Source organism: Schistocerca serialis, chromosome 7 (assembly GCF_023864345.2).
Source record: "Schistocerca serialis cubense isolate TAMUIC-IGC-003099 chromosome 7, iqSchSeri2.2, whole genome shotgun sequence".
Taxonomy (NCBI): domain Eukaryota; kingdom Metazoa; phylum Arthropoda; class Insecta; order Orthoptera; family Acrididae; genus Schistocerca; species Schistocerca serialis.
In genome coordinates, this window is record NC_064644.1 from 365,278,298 (window position 1) to 365,296,233 (window position 17,936).

Consider the following 17,936-nt stretch of genomic DNA (forward strand, 5'->3'; position numbering starts at 1 on the left):
AATGCAACTTATACTTTTCTCGGACAATTTAGGTTGTGGAACACTGTGGAATATTCCCTATTCAGCCCCTATAGTTTCATGGCATTCCGATAGGTGGCATCGCCATAAATAGCTTTCAAAATGGCGTCTGTAACGGAAGTGCGTTCCAAGCAGAGAACTGTCACTGAGTTCCTCTTGGCAGGAAACTAGAGCACAGCAGATAGTGATAGCCGCTTGCAGAATGTCTACGGAGACGTCGCAGTCAACAGAAGCACGGTGAGTCGTTGAGCGAGGCGTTTGTCATCATTGCAACAAGGCCGCGCAGACCTGTCCGATCTACCGCGTGGCGACTGGCCACACACAGCTGTGACTCCTGGAAAGTTGGAACGTGCGGACCGCCTCATTCGAGCTAATCGACGGATCACAATGAACACCTCGCCTCACAACTACTGTCTCTGTTGGTTGGTAATGCTGACACACTAGTCCACCAGTTGGGGTCTCATAAGTGTATAGTACGACCCTGTAGAGTAGACTTCAGCCTGTTCGTCGCCACAAAAATTTAATAAGTCAAGATCTCACACAAGTCTGTGCACCCGAGAAGATCTCACCAAACTTCTTTTCTTCGTCACCCACCTTACAGTCCGTATCCAGTTACTTACGCGGGAATCAGTACGTAGAAGTTAGGGAGGTTACTGATGCAGTAAGAGGTTAGCTCTGACGTCGATGTGGGCATGCAGGTCCTGTCAGTGAGGTGGCGTACGGCCGTCGCATTGCTCGGAGAGTAGGTTGAAAACTAAGGTTTTGTAGCCAAAAGAGCGGCGTTTAATAAAGTGTATCGGAATACTGAATAAAGTCAATGTGCTTTCAGAATACAATGTATGGCAATATTTATTGAAGACCCTTCGCATATTGTAACTGTCAAATTTAATCGGTGCATGTAGGCATTTTAGCACCATTGGTCCAACTTAGAGTCACTTATTAAAGGGTAGTGTATTGTGTTTGCTTTAACCGTAAATCGTTGAGATACAGTTACTTTTAATTGAAACGGCCGTCAGTTGCGTGTAGCTGGACAGCGGCGGCGCAGCCACTCACCGCCGATGCTGGCGTTGTAGGCGACGCCGACGCCGCAGTAGCTGTTATAGGCGACGGCCGCCACCTCGCCCGCACACCGCGTGCCGTGCTTGTTGTCGCCGTTGTCGCGCGGCGTCGGGTCGCTGTCATTGTCGTTGATATCCGTGCTGGCGAGCGGGTCCTGCGGGCACACAGAGGGGTGGGTGGCGTCGGTCAGCCATCGATCCACCGCAGAATGCGCGGCGCGCGCTCGCACCGCGATTAAACGCGTCTCCAGGCGAAGAGCGTACGTGGCCGCCGAGCGCATAGCAAGGCTAATTATTCACTTACCTGCAGCGCGCATGTAAACTGTATTGGTCTCCAAATCTCTAAGGATTACATTTTATGAATTCCGCATAAATATGCATCTCTGTAACAAGAAGGCGCTTAAGTATTTTACTGTGAACTAGCTGAGAATCCGACATTGCCATGTATGTATTTAATTCTGTTCTGGTAGTCCATCACCTCCTTTCCCCTCTCTCTATCTTCTCTGGCTCCTTTCTGTCCACCTCCTTCCCCGCATTCACTCTGTCCAGTACTTCCACCCCACACTCTCCGTCCTACTTCCCCCTTTCTCCGTGCGCGTCCTCTGCCCGTCTCACTGTCTACCTCAGTCACCCCAATTCTCTTTGTCCACTGCCTCCACCCCCGACTCTCCGTCCATCATCACCCTCTGGCTGTCTCTGGCCATCTGCTGCTTCCTCCTCACTTTGCCCATCTCCTTGTCACCCTTACCATGTCTCTCTCCTGTTTCCTGTTTATGTCCTTCACGTTTTACCCCTCTTCCAGTCCATTTCCTATTATTCCCTTTCTCTGGCCACCCCCCCACCCCCACCCCATCCCTCTGTGTCGTACAACGACGCAATTTTGTAGGTACTATCTGCTAATTGTGAAGACGTGAAAAATGTCGTCCCTGATGCGAAAATGAACAGCCCAAAATGTAGTAAGCGATAAACTTTTTCCGTTTCGTCAATTTGTGGATCGTTTAACCGAGAAATACGTTCACAAAGGTTTGAAATTATGTGTATTTGTTTCAAATCACTAAGCGCTCTCGTCCTCAGGAACGGTATGAATAAAATTTGAATGTTAGCGGGTCGTGGGCTACGCTTTTTATTCACTCCATTCTTCACCCATTCGATAGGTAGGTGGTTCTTACCCAACTGGGTTTCTTTCGAGACAGTTAGTGATATGGGTGCCGAGTTTGGCTGAAATCCGTCCGGTACTACATACATTTTTTTTCGTAATGCAATTTTGATGAAGTACAGTATACATGTTACTAACGGAAATACCATGAAAATTCCTTTAGTAGTGCAGGAGCTTTGCGTGTTGAAACAGGCAGACAAAGAGAGACATGTGATTTTTAGTAAAACTTTACGTTACGATATCTTTTTTCCGTTGACCGAGCTGCGTTGAAGCTACCAGTAAAACCCCACGGAAATCCATTTCCTACAGATCGAGACAAACAAGAATGGCCCGGATGAGTGGATACAATTGACCGTGAATTTGTACCGGCACTGACGGAGGAGGAAAAGACCTACAGCTAATTTCAGCCTGATGGAGCAACTGCCAATACAGCCAGCCGAACCTTGGAGCTCATTTACACAATCCTCTCTAGTGAGAGAGTTGTTAGAGGTGGTCAGCCCGGTCGCGGTCCTAGCTGGCCATCCACGTTTCCTGATGTGCGAGTGCGGATTACATCGTTTGGGGAGCCCTCAGATCTAAGGTGTATCGCAACACCTTTCATATTCTTCAAGAACTGCAGCAGAACATTTCGGATGAGACTGCAGCAATTCCAGCAGTCCAGCTTGGATCAACCTTCAGAAAATTGCTTACTAGATGAATCATGGTCTTTCCAGCGTCTGCTATAGTCGGGTTACTACTGTATTTCTTTCCCCTGTTGTGTCCCTGTTCAGCCGGCTACTCTAATTTGCCCCAGCCTATAGTTTAGGAGAATAATGTCTTAAAAGATGAACAGACAGAGATGACGGTTTTACATTTTATTCATTAATACAGATACGGAGGATTAACAGCTATATGGAAACGCGAAAAACACAGCACATTAGCATGCCTAATAAGGTGTTGGAAAACGTATGGATTTCAAAACAGCATCCAACCGTCTTGGAATGGACCAGCAGGTCGTGTATGGTTTTCAAGAGAATCATATAACATTTATCTTGCAAAATAGGTGGAGGTGGATAGCGAACTCACACCCTTTTCTCAAAGGTACACCCCCAAGGCTCAATAAATTGAGATCTGATGACTGTCGTGGCTAGAAAAGACGTGACTGTTTATTCTCGCACTCAGAAAACCAAATCTGGACGGTGTGACCTGTGTGAACAGGATTCCAATCGTTTTGGAATAAAGCATCGCCACTGGGAAATAAATATTGAACCATTGTACCGTAGAATGGGTGTTATTAGCCGAAATGGTCACATAATCCCAAATCATCACTGAACCCATGCCATTTTTCAGCCTTTTGACGTAAAATCGGCCAGGAGTGGAACCAGTGTGAAACAAGACTCACCTGACCAAATGATGATCTTCCACTACTCCATAGCAGACGTTTTATGGTCTCAACATCCAATTTTCCTGTTACAGGTATTTGCGTCATTGAGAAGTAGTTTCGAAATTACAGCTCGCCCTTAAATTCCCCACTTATGGAGCTCCCATATTGCCGTTTCCGTGCTGACAGGGTTCGCGAATGCGAATTCAACTCTGCAGTGATATTTGCAGCTGCCGTACTTTTATTTTTCGTGACAATGCTCTTGAGTGACTGGCACTATCGCTCAAAAGACAATACTGTATGCTGTATCTCCGTTTTCCCTCTACGCGATGTAAGTATTTGATATAGTACCTCTTTAAACATCATACGCTTCGTCTACCTCGGTTACGGTGGCAGCCCCATACGAAGACAAACAAATCGACATAAGGCACACACCTCTACACAGAACGATTTACTGACTACGACTGATACTTGCCAAGTACTGAGGACATTGCTTAGTGGCCGTCAGTGGTCAAATACAACAAAGCAGTCTACAGGCTTACGTACCACCTGCGTTTCCCTGCCGGCTGAAGTGACCGAGCGGTTCTAGGCGCCTCAGTCCGGAACCGCGCTGCTGCCACGGTCGCAGGTTCGAATCCTGCCTTAGGCATGGGTGTGTGTGATGTCCTCATGTTCGTTAGGTTTAAGTAGTTCTAAGTCTAGGGGACTGATGACATCAGATGTTAAGTCCCATAGAGCTTAGAGCCATTTGAACCATTTTTTTGCGTTTCCCGCGCTGTTTCCATATTTTTGTGTAACTCCTGTAAGGCTAACTGCTGAGCACATACAGCGTGTCCCAGGAGGAATGGTCCGTATTAGGAATGGTCAGTATTCAAGGATATGGCAGGAACGAACATGTGAAGCAACGTAATCCCTAAACATGGGCTCTAAAAATGTGTACCTTAAGAGCGACAATCGCTTGTTCATTTCCCCTACTCTGAAACATGACTCTTCTACTGAACAGATATTCGTAGGTCTTAGACTATGCATTTTAGAGCCTATATTTGGTAAACAACATTTTATTATTTTGGTCCATGCAGCCTCCTACCGAAATATGGAAGGAAAGAGTGTGCATTAAAAGTGATTTGATTCACAGTATCGAAGATGAAGAAGTTCTCGTAGCTCATAGGGTATCCGCTTTAGAGCCCTTGTTTAATGAACTTTTTACTTCGAATGGTTGTTACTGTCATATTCCTGAATACTTGCCAATCCTCCTGGAACAAGTTTTATTACCTAAATTGGCCTCCCAACCTCTAACGGATAAAGTTTACCTGTATGTGAAAGAGGGAACTTCGTGTTTGAGGTACTACTTTGTGAAAATAGCGTGCTCCAGCATTTTATTCTTCAGTATTGTAATTAGCGTCAACAAACAAAACACAAACTCTTCTGCAGTCCGTTCTTGCATACTCCTGCCTTTATTGATGGACGTTACAGGCACTCGCATTACGCTTCAGCTGTCACAAGGCCGTTTTGCTGCAAAATGGAAAAATGTTTTTGCAGATATCTTTCCGCTACTGACAATTACTCTGATGAGCGGATTTACTAACGGTAGGATAATATAAGCGAGTTACATATGTAGATCACTGTTCAGCCATTTGAAATGGAAAAAATTATATCCGTATATTATAGCAGTAAAATTAATCACATATGTACCTGCAGAAACAAGTGTTGTGATTTAAATTATAGAAATTATGTGTCATTAATAAAAGTTGGGACATTACAAATGTATCAGTAATAGAAAGAAGACTTTTCTTCATATGATAATCTAGTTTCCGAATACATTTTCCAGAATATTTGGAATATTATGCTGAATGTGACATGGCTTTGCTTTTATCATACCACTGAAGACATAATCGAACGGTTTGAACTAATTACTTTACTTAGCGGATATTGTGCTAAGTGTAGGTGCTGTTCTCTGCTTCTTTCTATACTCTTCTATTGAAATGATGCGTAAATAGGTGTGTAAAAGTTTTGTTATATTACCTTTTTAAGTGGAGTTTACTTTTCTCCATTATTTCTTTATTTTATTAAAGACAGGACCAAAAGCCTCCCCCCATGAACCATGGACCTAGCCGTTGGTGGGGAGGCTTGCGTGCCTCAGCGATACAGATAGCCGTACCGTAGGTGCAACCACAACGGAGGGGTATCTGTTGAGAGGCCAGACAAACGTGTGGTTCCTGAAGAGGGGCAGCAGCCTTTTCAGTAGTTGCAAGGACAACAGTCTGGATGATTGACTGATCTGGCCTTGTAACAATAACCAAAACGGCCTTGCTGTGCTGGTACTGCGAACGGCTGAAAGCAAGGGGAAACTACAGCCGTAATTTTTCCCGAGGACATGCAGCTTTACTGTATGATTAAATGATGATGGCGTCCTCTTGGGTAAAATATTCCGGAGGTAAAATAGTCCCCCATTCGGATCTCCGGGCGGGGACTACTCAAGAGGATGTCGTTATCAGGAGAAGGAAAACTGGCATTCTACGGATCGGAGCGTGGAATGTCAGATCCCTTAATCGGGCAGGTAGGTTAGAAAATTTAAAAAGGGAAATGGATAGGTTGAAGTTAGATATAGTGGGAATTAGTGAATTTCGGTGGCAAGAGGAACAAGACTTTTGGTCAGGTGACTACAGGGTTATAAACACAAAATCAAATAGGGGTAATGCAGGAGTAGGTTTAATAATGAATAGGAAAATAGGAATGCGGGTAAGCTACTACAAACAGCATAGTGAACGCATTATTGTGGCCAAGATAGATACGAAGCCCACACCTACTACAGTAGTACAAGTTTATATGCCAACTAGCTCTGCAGATGACGAAGAAATTGAAGAAATGTTTGATGAAATAAAAGAAATTATTCAGATTGTGAAGGGAGACGAAAATTTAATAGTCATGGGTGACTGGAATTCGAGTGTAGGAAAAGGGAGAGAAGGAAACATAGTAGGTGAATATGGATTGGGGGACAGAAATGAAAGAGGAAGCCGCCTGGTAGAATTTTGCACAGAGCACAACATAATCATAACTAACACTTGGTTTAAGAATCATGAAAGAAGGTTGTATACATGGAAGAACCCTGGAGATACTAAAAGGTATCAGATAGATTATATAATGGTAAGACAGAGATTTAGGAACCAGGTTTTAAATTGTAAGACATTTCCAGGGGCAGATGTGGACTCTGACCACAATCTATTGGTTATGACCTGTAGATTAAAACTGAAGAAACTGCAAAAAGGTGGGAATTTAAGGAGATGGGACCTGGATAAACTAAAAGAACCAGAGGTTGTACAGAGATTCAGGGAGAGCATAAGGGAGCAATTGACAGGAATTGGGGAAATAAATACAGTAGAAGAAGAATGGGTAGCTTTGAGGGATGAAGCAGTGAAGGCAGCAGAGGATCAAGTAGGTAAAAAGACGAGGGCTAGTAGAAATCCTTGGGTAACAGAAGAAATATTGAATTTAATTGATGAAAGGAGAAAATATAAAAATGCAGTAAGTGAAACAGGCAAAATGGAATACAAACGTCTCAAAAATGAGATCGACAGGGAGTGCAAAATGGCTAAGCAGGGATGGCTAGAGGACAAATGTAAGGATGTAGAGGCCTATCTCACTAGGGGTAAGATAGATACCGCCTGCAGGAAAATTAAAGAGACCTTTGGAGATAAGAGACCGACTTGTATGAATATCAAGAGCTCAGATGAAAACCCAGTTCTAAGCAAAGAAGGGAAAGCAGAAAGGTGGAAGGAGTATATAGAGGGTCTATACAAGGGCGATGTACTTGAGGACAATATTATGGAAATGGAAGAGGATGTAGATGAAGATGAAATGGGAGATACGATACTGCGTGAAGAGTTTGACAGAGCACTGAAAGACCTGAGTCGAAACAAAGCCCCCGGAGTAGACAATATTCCATTGGAACTACTGACGGCCGTGGGAGAGCCAGTCCTGACAAAACTCTACCATCTGGTGAGCAAGATGTATGAAACAGGCGAAATACCCTCAGACTTCAAGAAGAATATAATAATTCCAATCCCAAAGAAAGCAGGTGTTGACAGATGTGAAAATTACCGAACTATCAGCTTAATAAGTCACAGCTGCAAAATACTAACACGAATTCTTTACAGACGAATGGAAAAACTAGTAGAAGCCAACCTCGGGGAAGATCAGTTTGGATTCCGTAGAAACACTGGAACACGTGAGGCAATACTGACTTTACGACTTATCTTAGAAGAGAGATTAAGGAAAGGCAAACCTACGTTTCTAGCATTTGTAGACTTAGAGAAAGCTTTTGACAATGTTGACTGGAATACTCTATTTCAAATTCTAAAGGTGGCAGGGGTAAAATACAGGGAGCGAAAGGCTATTTACAATTTATACAGAAACCAGACGGCAGTTATAAGAGTCGAGGGACATGAAAGAGAAGCAGTGGTTGGGAAGGGAGTGAGACAGGGTTGTAGCCTCTCCCCGATGTTGTTCAATCTGTATATTGAGCAAGCAGTAAAGGAAACAAAAGAAAAATTCGGATTAGGTATTAAAATTCATGGAGAAGAAATAAAAACTTTGAGGTTCGCCGATGACTTTGTAATTCTGTCAGAGACAGCAAAGGACTTGGAAGAGCAGTTGAATGGAATGGACAGTGTCTTGAAAGGAGGATATAAGATGAACATCAACAAAAGCAAAACAAGGATAATGGAATGTAGTCTAATTAAGTCGGGTGATGCTGAGGGAATTAGATTAGGAAATGAGGCACTTAAAGTAGTAAAGGAGTTTTGCTATATGGGGAGCAAAATAACTGATGATGGTCGAAGTAGAGAGGATATAAAATGTAGGCTGGCAATGGCAAGGAAAGCGTTTCTGAAGAAGAGAAATTTGTTAACATCCAGTATTGATTTAAGTGTCAGGAAGTCATTTCTGAAAGTATTCATATGGAGTGTAGCCATGTATGGAAGTGAAACATGGACGATAAATAGCTTGGACAAGATGAGAATAGAAGCTTTCGAAATGTGGTGCTACAGAAGAATGCTGAAGATTAGATGGGTAGATCACATAACTAATGAGGAAGTATTGAATAGGATTGGGGAGAAGAGAAGTTTGTGGCACAACTTGACCAGAAGAAGGGATCGGTTGGTAGGACATGTTCTGAGGCATCAAGGGATCACCAATTTAGTATTGGAGGACAGCGTGGAGGGTAAAAATCGTAGAGGGAGACCAAGAGATGAATACACTAAGCAGATTCAGAAGGATGTAGGTTGCAGTAGGTACTGGGAGATGAAAAAGCTTGCACAGGATAGAGTAGCATGGAGAGCTGCATCAAACCAGTCTCAGGACTGAAGACCACAACAACAACAAAGGACCAAAAGAATTTGGAAATTAAGAAAATTATAAAAATATATCTCACCAAATTGGTAAACTTTGTGACAAATATTTTTCTCTACGTTGATAAGACAAAACTCATAAAACATGAAAAATCTATAACACAGCTATAGACAAACACAAGGGCAGCCCATCGTTGTGACAGATGAACTGAACTTTGCTGTCCCTGTCTTACATGTCAGGTCACGATGTTCCCTGAGCAGAAGGTTGCTTTTGACAATTAACATACCACATACCTGTTAAATTTTAAGGATAACGTTTACAAAATTCCAGAAATGTGAGAATTAAAGGTCTCAGTGCTTATTTTAATGATTTACGTTTCAAAAAGGTCTAAAAGGATTACAAAGTTGCCCACGTTTCCTGCGTGAAATTGATCTCTGCCTTGTTGATTTTAAACAAAGTTTTGACAGTAGTAGCCTTGAAAAAAGCACTGAAAGAATTTAGCGTGGTAAGAATGTCAATAATCAAGGAGAGAAACTCCAAAGGGAAGAAATTACAACAAAACGAAAAAGAGCTTTGACTTCGCATGAGGAGTGTAACAGGATAAGAGGCTCACTCCGGTCCTGCTACAACTTTCTGGCACAAAAAAGTGAGTGCCGGACCGGCGCTCGAACATGTGATCATTGAGAGGTAGATCAGGTACTGATGGATGTAAAGCTGTGAGGGCGGGCCACGAGTCATTCTTCAATTGGTCAGTCGATGAAGCACTTTCCCGCGATATGGCGAAGGTCCCACGTTCGATTCCCGGTCTGGCGCACAGCTTCATCCTGCCAGGAAGTTTCAAATCAGTACACACACTGCTGCGTATAGAAAATTCATTCTGCGACCCTGCTGAACGCAGCGCTGCACAGTCAGCGACAGAAAATAAAATAAAAATGCAATAATTACGATATTACGTTTAAATTTATTACATCAAAAAGGAACAAAAGCGATCTTATTTAATATTGTAATAAACAGCTGTCTTGATCGCTAATATTCGATACACCGGGTGATCAAAAGGTCAGTATAATTTTGAAAACTGAATAAATCACGAAATAATGTAGATATAGAGGTACAAATTGACAAACATGCTTGGAATGGCATGGGGTATTATTAGAACCAAAAAATACAAAAGTTCAAAACATGTCCGACAGATGGCGCTTCATATGTTCAGAATAGCAATAATTAGCAAAACAAAGTAAGACAAAGCTAAGATGATGTTCTTTACAGGAAATGCTCAATATGTCCACCATCATTCCTCAACAATAGCTGTAGTCGAGGAATAATGTCGTGAACAGCACCGTAATGCATGTCCGTAGTCGTGGTGAGGCATTGGCGTCGGATGTTGCCTTTCAGCATCCCTAGAGATGTTGGTCGATCACGATACACTTCCTTCAGGTAACCCCAAAGCCAATAACCGCACGGACTGAGGTCTGGGGACCTGGGAGGCCAAGCATGACGAAAGTGGCGGCTGAGTACACGATCATCACCAAACGACGCGCGCAAGATATATTTCACGCGTCTAGCAATATGGGGTGGAGCGCTATCCTGCATAAACGTCGTACGTTCCAGGAGGTGTTTATCAGCCAGGCTGCGGATGATGCGATTCTGAAACATATCGGCGTATCTCTCACCCGTCACGCTAGCAGTTACAACACCAGAATCACGCATTTCCTCAAAGAAAAAAGGCTCAATAACGGTAGATGTGGTAAATCCAACCCATACCGTGACTTTCTCGTCGTGCAATGGAGTTTCCACGACAGTTCTAGGATTTTCGGTAGCCCAAATCCTGCAGCTGTGGGCGTTGACAGACCCTCGGAGCGTGAAATGACTTCGTCGGTCCACAACAAGTTACTCAACCAATCATCATCTTCCGCCATCTTTTGAAACGCCCACACCGCAAATGCCCTCCGCTTCACTAAATCGCCAGGTAGCAGCTCATGATGCCGATGGATTTTGTATGGATAGCATAGGATGGTACGCCTAAGTGCCAACCAAACAGTAGTGTATGGAATGCCGGTGCGACGTGCGACTGCACGAGCGATGACTTCCCCGTGCATAACCGAACCCACTACAGTCTCCATTTCTTCCTGAACTGTCTCAGCAGCATTACGCCTTGTGCTCGGTCGGCCACTAAGGGGTCTATCGTCTAAACCAGGGGTCTCCAAACTATAGCACGCGGGCCGTAACCGGCCCGCGAGGGCCGGCAAACCGGCCCGCTTTAGCTGGCCGGACATCCCCCGTATCCGGCCCGCCAAATATTTGAGGTGGTACCCACACTGCCAAAAATTGAGTTTCGACATCTATCGCGACCAATACACCGCGACATTGTCGGAGCTCTACTTTACAAAGCGGAAGGTCATGGTTAAACTTGTGGCTATACACAATAAACAGAGACCATTCTCCGTGCGGTAGTGAAAAAAAAGAAATAATAATAAGAACGGTTAACAGACTAGTTTGGCGAAAATATGTTAAGTAAAAAAATTCTTTGCATTTTATTCTACTCACGAGTCTGGTGCAAGTCTTTCAAACGGACGCCACTTCGGCGACTAGGCTTAGTAATCAATCATTATAGAAGATGCTTCTTAAGTGAGGTTTCACTTTCTTTTGACTATTTGGAAAATAAACATAGCAAGTAAATCGTATAAAATATGTTTATTTAAAGGCAATTTAAAGAAAATACAATACCTGGTGTACATAATGCTATTGGATGTTTTAGTTGTAACTGATGTATAAAAATAGCTACAATTAATTTATATCTTGAAAACTCACAGTGTTAGAGTATTCAAGTAAAAAAAATTAACAGCTTATTGATAATTAGTGACTTTTAATTATCTGTAATTTTCCATTCATAATTACCTCCAGTTGTGGATCAGGTTTACTGGTAGAGATAATCATCAGCGACTTCAAATGCTTATCACTTAAATTTGATCTGTAATTACTCTTTGCATGTTTCATTTCGGAGGAAGTTTTTTCACACAAATAAGTAGTGCCAAAAGCGGAAAAAAGCCACTGGCAAATTTATGTAAATTCTGAAACTGTGTGGATGGAAGATACTTATAAAATTCCAGTAATGTTGACTTTGAATGTCTTTCTTAAAAAAAGTCGCTACATTGCAAATCAATAATTTCAAACAGAAGTTCTGCGAACATCGACCTAATGTAACAAGAAACGTGATTTATCCGACTAGGCGACAACTTTATATTCATGCACGTTCCAATCTCGGCCGTGCGGTTAAAGGCGCTGCAGTCTGGAACCGCAAGACCGCTACGGTCGCAGGTTCGAATCCTGCCTCTGGCATGGATGTTTGTGACGTCCTTAGGTTAGTTAGGTTTAACTAGTTCTAAGTTCTAGGGGACTAATGACCTCAGAAGTTGAGTCCCATAGTGCTCAGAGCCATTTGAACCATTTTAATCCAATCTCGATGGCCATGTGCCTCGTATGTGATGACGTCACTGGATCGACATGGGAAGAAGGGCGCAGGGAACGTGTGCTTTTAGGTGTGCAGCCAAAGCTTGTGCCTTCACCGGCATGGTACAGTGTTGCCCAGTGTATCATCGACCACCATCTTTTGTGTTTTGCAGACCGGGCAGGCCCTCACCACGTTCTGTGACGCGTGGTGGTCGAGCAGTTTGTCACGTACTTTTCAGAGATGGTCGCAATAGTAGCACACGGACAGCCAACCACTTACGTCATTTGCGAGATGCTTGTGCCTAGGTGTCAGGCCACAACATGCTGCCCTTTGGCAGCCTACGTTAGTGTCCTTGCTCTTTTGGAATCAGTATCGTGGCTAGAATGATTCTCCATTCGCCTGCATACCACTCACACACTTTTCTTGCCGCGTCACTTTCCCGTAACGTAAGCAGGCGGTGCTCATACTGTTACGCCTCTGCTGTTTACAATATAGTAAAGTTAAGGCATAAGTTGTAACTTACATTTCTTTCATATATTTTTACCCTTAGCTTCAAATTATTTTCAAACTTGGTATTGAGTGTGCTGTGTACACTGTTAGGTAGCATCTAGACGGGTCACAAACTCATACTTTACAGTCTTTGTAAAATAGGTGTCTAGTACGTTCAGCGGATCAGATCAATGATGGTAGTTACATTGCAGGTCGTCTTACTGCTGAGGGGAAAGCGTTAAACTCGCTCTTGGGAAGAAAGAATACCAGTCACAACTATCTGAAGTAAAGGTTTCATAGTTTCTATGATTTACATAGGATGAAAGACCTTGAAGGCAACTCTAACCGTGTCCACCGCCATACGATCGAAGATTACGCACTCTGTCGTTGTCCATAGTACAATAAGGCCGTCACATTTGTTTTCTCATAAAAGTAACCTTTCATTACTTGCATTTTAGCGTATTTTTGCATCATGATGTAAGATGTTCCGTCTGTTCTCCCATCGTATAGAATGGTACATCAAATAACTTTAAAACACGATCGAGTAGATCAGCGAAATACGACTCGCTTTTCAACTCATTCTACCATCTAAATAACACGTTTAATACTTTCTAGAAACCTTTTGAGCGCTTTCTCTGCGAATTTAATCTGACATCGGACCTCAGAGGTATGTCCATGATGCTTGGTATCTTCTGTATTAGTAACCATACATTTTATGTTGATGAAACTTTATGACTTTTCCTAATTTGTCAAGTTAGTCATAGTGTGGCTGTGTTGAAGCGTAGGTGCACTTTTCCTCCCGTAAGGGCCCCGAAGACGCGTGCGGTTGGAACCGATTTTTCAACGCTAAGATGTCTGTCTGTGCAGTGTCTGAAACGAAATATGCCATTGTCGACTCGCGGTGTTTCTCTTTCAATGTTCAACAGTCCTCCTTATCATAATCACATGTTTATTTTGGTGCATTATTTCATAACAGTTGTCTGTTCTACGTACTGAAAATGTTACCGAGAAGAGGTCTATCAGATGAGGAGATAAGGGAATTCTTGGAGCAGTGAAAGTGAATATTCCAGTGATGATGAGAATGAGTTAGAATGAGTAGATGTCGCTGAAAACTCAGAACTACATGGAGATTATGATAATGAAGAATCTCTTTACGAAATGGAGTAGAACAATTCCGTTGAGTGTAACTTACAGTTTTCTCGTTATGGGAGTTAAATTTGGTCTACAGCTCCTCAAGCTGGAATTTCAGGTAGGTGCAGCGAAGAGGATGTGCTGAAAGAAGACCAGAGACCTATAAGTTATTTGATTAGGAACTGTGATAATGAAGAATCTTCTTTATGTTGTTGTTTCCTGTACCCTTACTGACGTAGTGTGCATGTGGACCAACATGGAAGGTAGAATAGTAAACAACGGCTGGGTTGATGCAGATATGCACGAAACGGAAAAGTTTCTTGGTGCTCTGACCTTCACTAGAGTTCAAAAGTCAAGAAATGAAGATATCAGTCAGCTTTGGAGTGTTGAGAATGGCTGCTCACTGTTCAATGAAACTATGTTTGTTCATTGCTTCCGCGATATGTGAGGGTGAAGTACTTTGACAGTGCATCAGCCCAATGTGAACATAGCACAAGTGACAAATTGGAACCAATCAGAAAAGTTTTTGAGAAATTACCCTTTGGGATGCCTACATTCCAGGATAGTGCATGACCATGGACGAACAGCAGGTCACACTTCGAGGTCGCTGCCCATTTCGACAAAACATCTCATCGAAACCTCGCAGATATGGAATAAAGTTCTGGGCAGTTTGTGAGAGTGCAGCAAGCTACTGCTGGGAGACGAAAGTCTATTTGGGAAAGGAGGAGGAAACCACAGCTGTGCGACTTGGGCAGAATGTTGTGAAAACCCTGCTGATTGATCTCGAAAAGGTTGGACGTAGTATAACCTGTGATAATAATTCACACACTTTTTGTTTTAACCTGTGATAATTTTTTTACGTTTATAGATTTACCTCATTATTTGTTATCAAAAGATCTGGTTCTAGTCGGTACTGTCCTAAACAACAAAGATGAATTGCTTGCCGATATCATTGCGTTTAAAGGACGTGAACAATGCTCTACATTGTTTGGTTTCCAACCAGGTGTGGTGACAGCCTCTTATGTTTCTAAGAAAAACAAAGTTGTTACCATCCTTAGCTCTCTTCATGACCAATCAACGGTGTTATCATTACAAGTAAAGAAAATTGAAGCTATAATTCCATACAATGCCACAAAGGGCTGTCTTGATACCGTGGACCAGAAGACGCGATGCTACAGTGTGAAGAGAAAAACAAAGCGCTGGCCATTGGTGGTTTTCCCTAAATATTATCGATGTAAGTGTATTGAATGTGCACATAACTCCTATCGTGCTGGCTGCCATCTGAGACGTCTGATTTTCTTCATTAGTCTGGGAAAGCAATTAGCAAGGCTAAAAAAGTCCATGAATTCATTACTAGCACGAAAATTAGGAACAGAAGTGAAACCAACAGCTAAGAAAAGATGTGCACATTGTGCAGAGAAGGAAGACAGAAAAAGTAAAATTACGTGGTATAAGTGCACCAAATCTGTAAGATCGGAATATTATGCTGTTGTCTGTAGGCCCTGCGCAAACTTGCTGTAAGAATAAGTTTTTTTAAATATTTTTAATTATTTTTCAATTATTTATACCTCCGAAGTCGTCGACATCGTAAGTAGTCAAAATAGTGGAAATTTACGTCAATTTAAACAACATGGGCCTGAGAGGCCGGACTGGTATGCAATTCTATACAGATTTTCTGGTAAGCAGAGGGTTGATAGGAACCTTACTGACAGATGATGGTTTACAATATTAGACAACGATTTATGCAACATGTTTCAATGGAAAACTACATAGAAGGGGATAAGACATATAGACGTTAATACGTAAAGTTCCCAATTGAATCTCGTATTGAGCCATATATATGACAATGAACACCAAGAGGAAAAGAATGGGAGCGTCGGTCATTGACTTGGAACTGGTCAGCAATGTTAATCACTTATGTTTTGCCTCCCCTGAATATATACTCTTCTAAGAGGTTTCTGTTATTGGTGTTGAACACGAAATTTTATTGCTTCAATCTGAACAAGTTCTTTACCTTACACACGTTTTTGTAAGTTGTTGCAGCTGCTGAGTAAAGCAGTGTTATTATTACTTCGACTTGGCCAGACTTCTGCCGTTCGGCGTCCTGCACCTCCATTAAGAAATTACATGCGGTTATCGATTCGGACTCTTTTAAAAGCATTGCCAGACATAATTCTACGAACGGCCTCGACTGACGTTCCGAATTAAATTATTCAAAAAACTGCTAGTTGTCTGGCTACTTTTCTTAAGGAAGTCTGAAATTAAAACCGAGTCGGTACATGAAAAACAATTAAGTTTATGGATCCGAGAAGCACAACTGTGTGGCTGCCACTTAGTACTAGAAACACGTGGAAATATTTTCGTCATCAGATTTTATTTTTAAACCTTCTGCTAAACTTCCAGTATCCGTAAACATGAATAGAGTTGTTCTTTTTTTATTATATTTATTTATTTTTTTGAGTCATCAGTCTTCTAAGTGGTTTGATACGGCCCGCCACGAATTCCTCTCCTGTTCCAACCTCTTCATCTCAGAGTAGCACTTACAGTTTACGACCTTAATTATTTCCTGAATGTATTTCAATCTCCGACTTCCTTTACAGTTTCTACTCTCGACAGCTCCCTCTAGTACCATAGAAGTTATTCCCTGATGTGTTAACAAATGTACTGTCATCCCGTCCCTTCATCTTGTCAGTGTTTTCCATATATTCCCTTCCCCTCCGACTCTGCGCGGAACCTCCTCATTCCTTACCTTATCGGTCCTTCTAACTTTCTACATGCGACTGTCGCACCACATCTCAAACGTTCCGATTCGCTTCTGTTTCGGTTTTCCCATAGTCCATTTTTCAATACCTTGCAAAGCTTTTGGTTCAAATGGCTCTGAGCACTATGCGACTTAACTTCTGAGGTCATCAGTCGCCTACAACTTAGAACTAATTAAACCTAACTAACCTAAGGACATCGCCCACATCCATGCCCGAGGCAGGATTCGAACCTGCGACCGTAGCGGTCGCTCGGTTCCAGACTGTAGCGCCAGACTGTAGCGCCTGCAAAGCTTTACTCCAAACGTATCTTCTCAAATTTCTTCCTCAAATTAATGCCTGTGTTTGATACTAGTAGATTCCTCTTGGCCTCAGATTCCCTTTTGGCTGTGCGTAATGAACGTTTGATATCCTCCCTGCTCATGCCATCAGTGGTTATTGCGATGTCTAGGTAGCAAAATTCCATAACTTCACTTATTTCGCGTTCGTTAATTTTCTCGGTGATCTTATTTCTGCAGCTACTTATTACTTTCATCTTTCTTCGATTTACCATCAATCCGTTTTCTGCACTCATCAACTGTTTATTCCATTCAGCAGAGCCTGTAATTCTTCGTCACTAATACCAAGGGTAGCAATGTCATCAGCGAATTTTATCAGTGATAATCTTTCACCTTGAACTCTAATTCCAATCTTGTATCTTTCTTTTATTTCCGTCTCTTCGACGTATAGATTGAACATAGCGGGCGAGAGACTACATCCCTCCCTTACTTTGTTCTTGGTCTTCCACTTTCACTGTTCCCTCTTCGCTCTTGTACATATTGTAAATTAAACGTCCTTCCCGACAACTTACACCTTCTTTTGTCAGAATTTCGAACATCCTGCATCATATAACTCTGTCGAAAGCTTTTATCAGTTATGGACGTGTCTTGATTTGCTTTATTCTTGCTTCCATTAACAACTGCAACGTCAGAACTGCCTCTCTGACGCCTCCACCTTTCCTAAAGCGAAATTGATTGTCATCTAACACATCCTCAACTTTCTATCCCACTCTTCTGTATATTATGTTGTAATTGTAACTGTCGAACATGTCAGCTTTTGCAGTCTTCGCAATTGTGTGGATATTTTTCCTTAAGGCAATTGGTATATTGCCAGACTCACACATTTTACACAC

The 17,936-nt window shown here is 42.4% G+C and overlaps 1 protein-coding gene across 1 annotated transcript in view; it reads right to left on the reverse strand.

Moving 5' to 3' along the window:
- The window catches only part of LOC126413092 (furin-like protease 2), a 714,734-nt gene that overhangs the window by 268,262 nt on the left and 428,536 nt on the right, over positions 1-17,936 (reverse strand). The window contains exon 5 of the mRNA XM_050082987.1: positions 1,072-1,231. Within this exon, the coding sequence (XP_049938944.1) occupies positions 1,072-1,231 (160 nt within the window). The remainder of the gene's footprint in view (positions 1-1,071; positions 1,232-17,936) is intronic.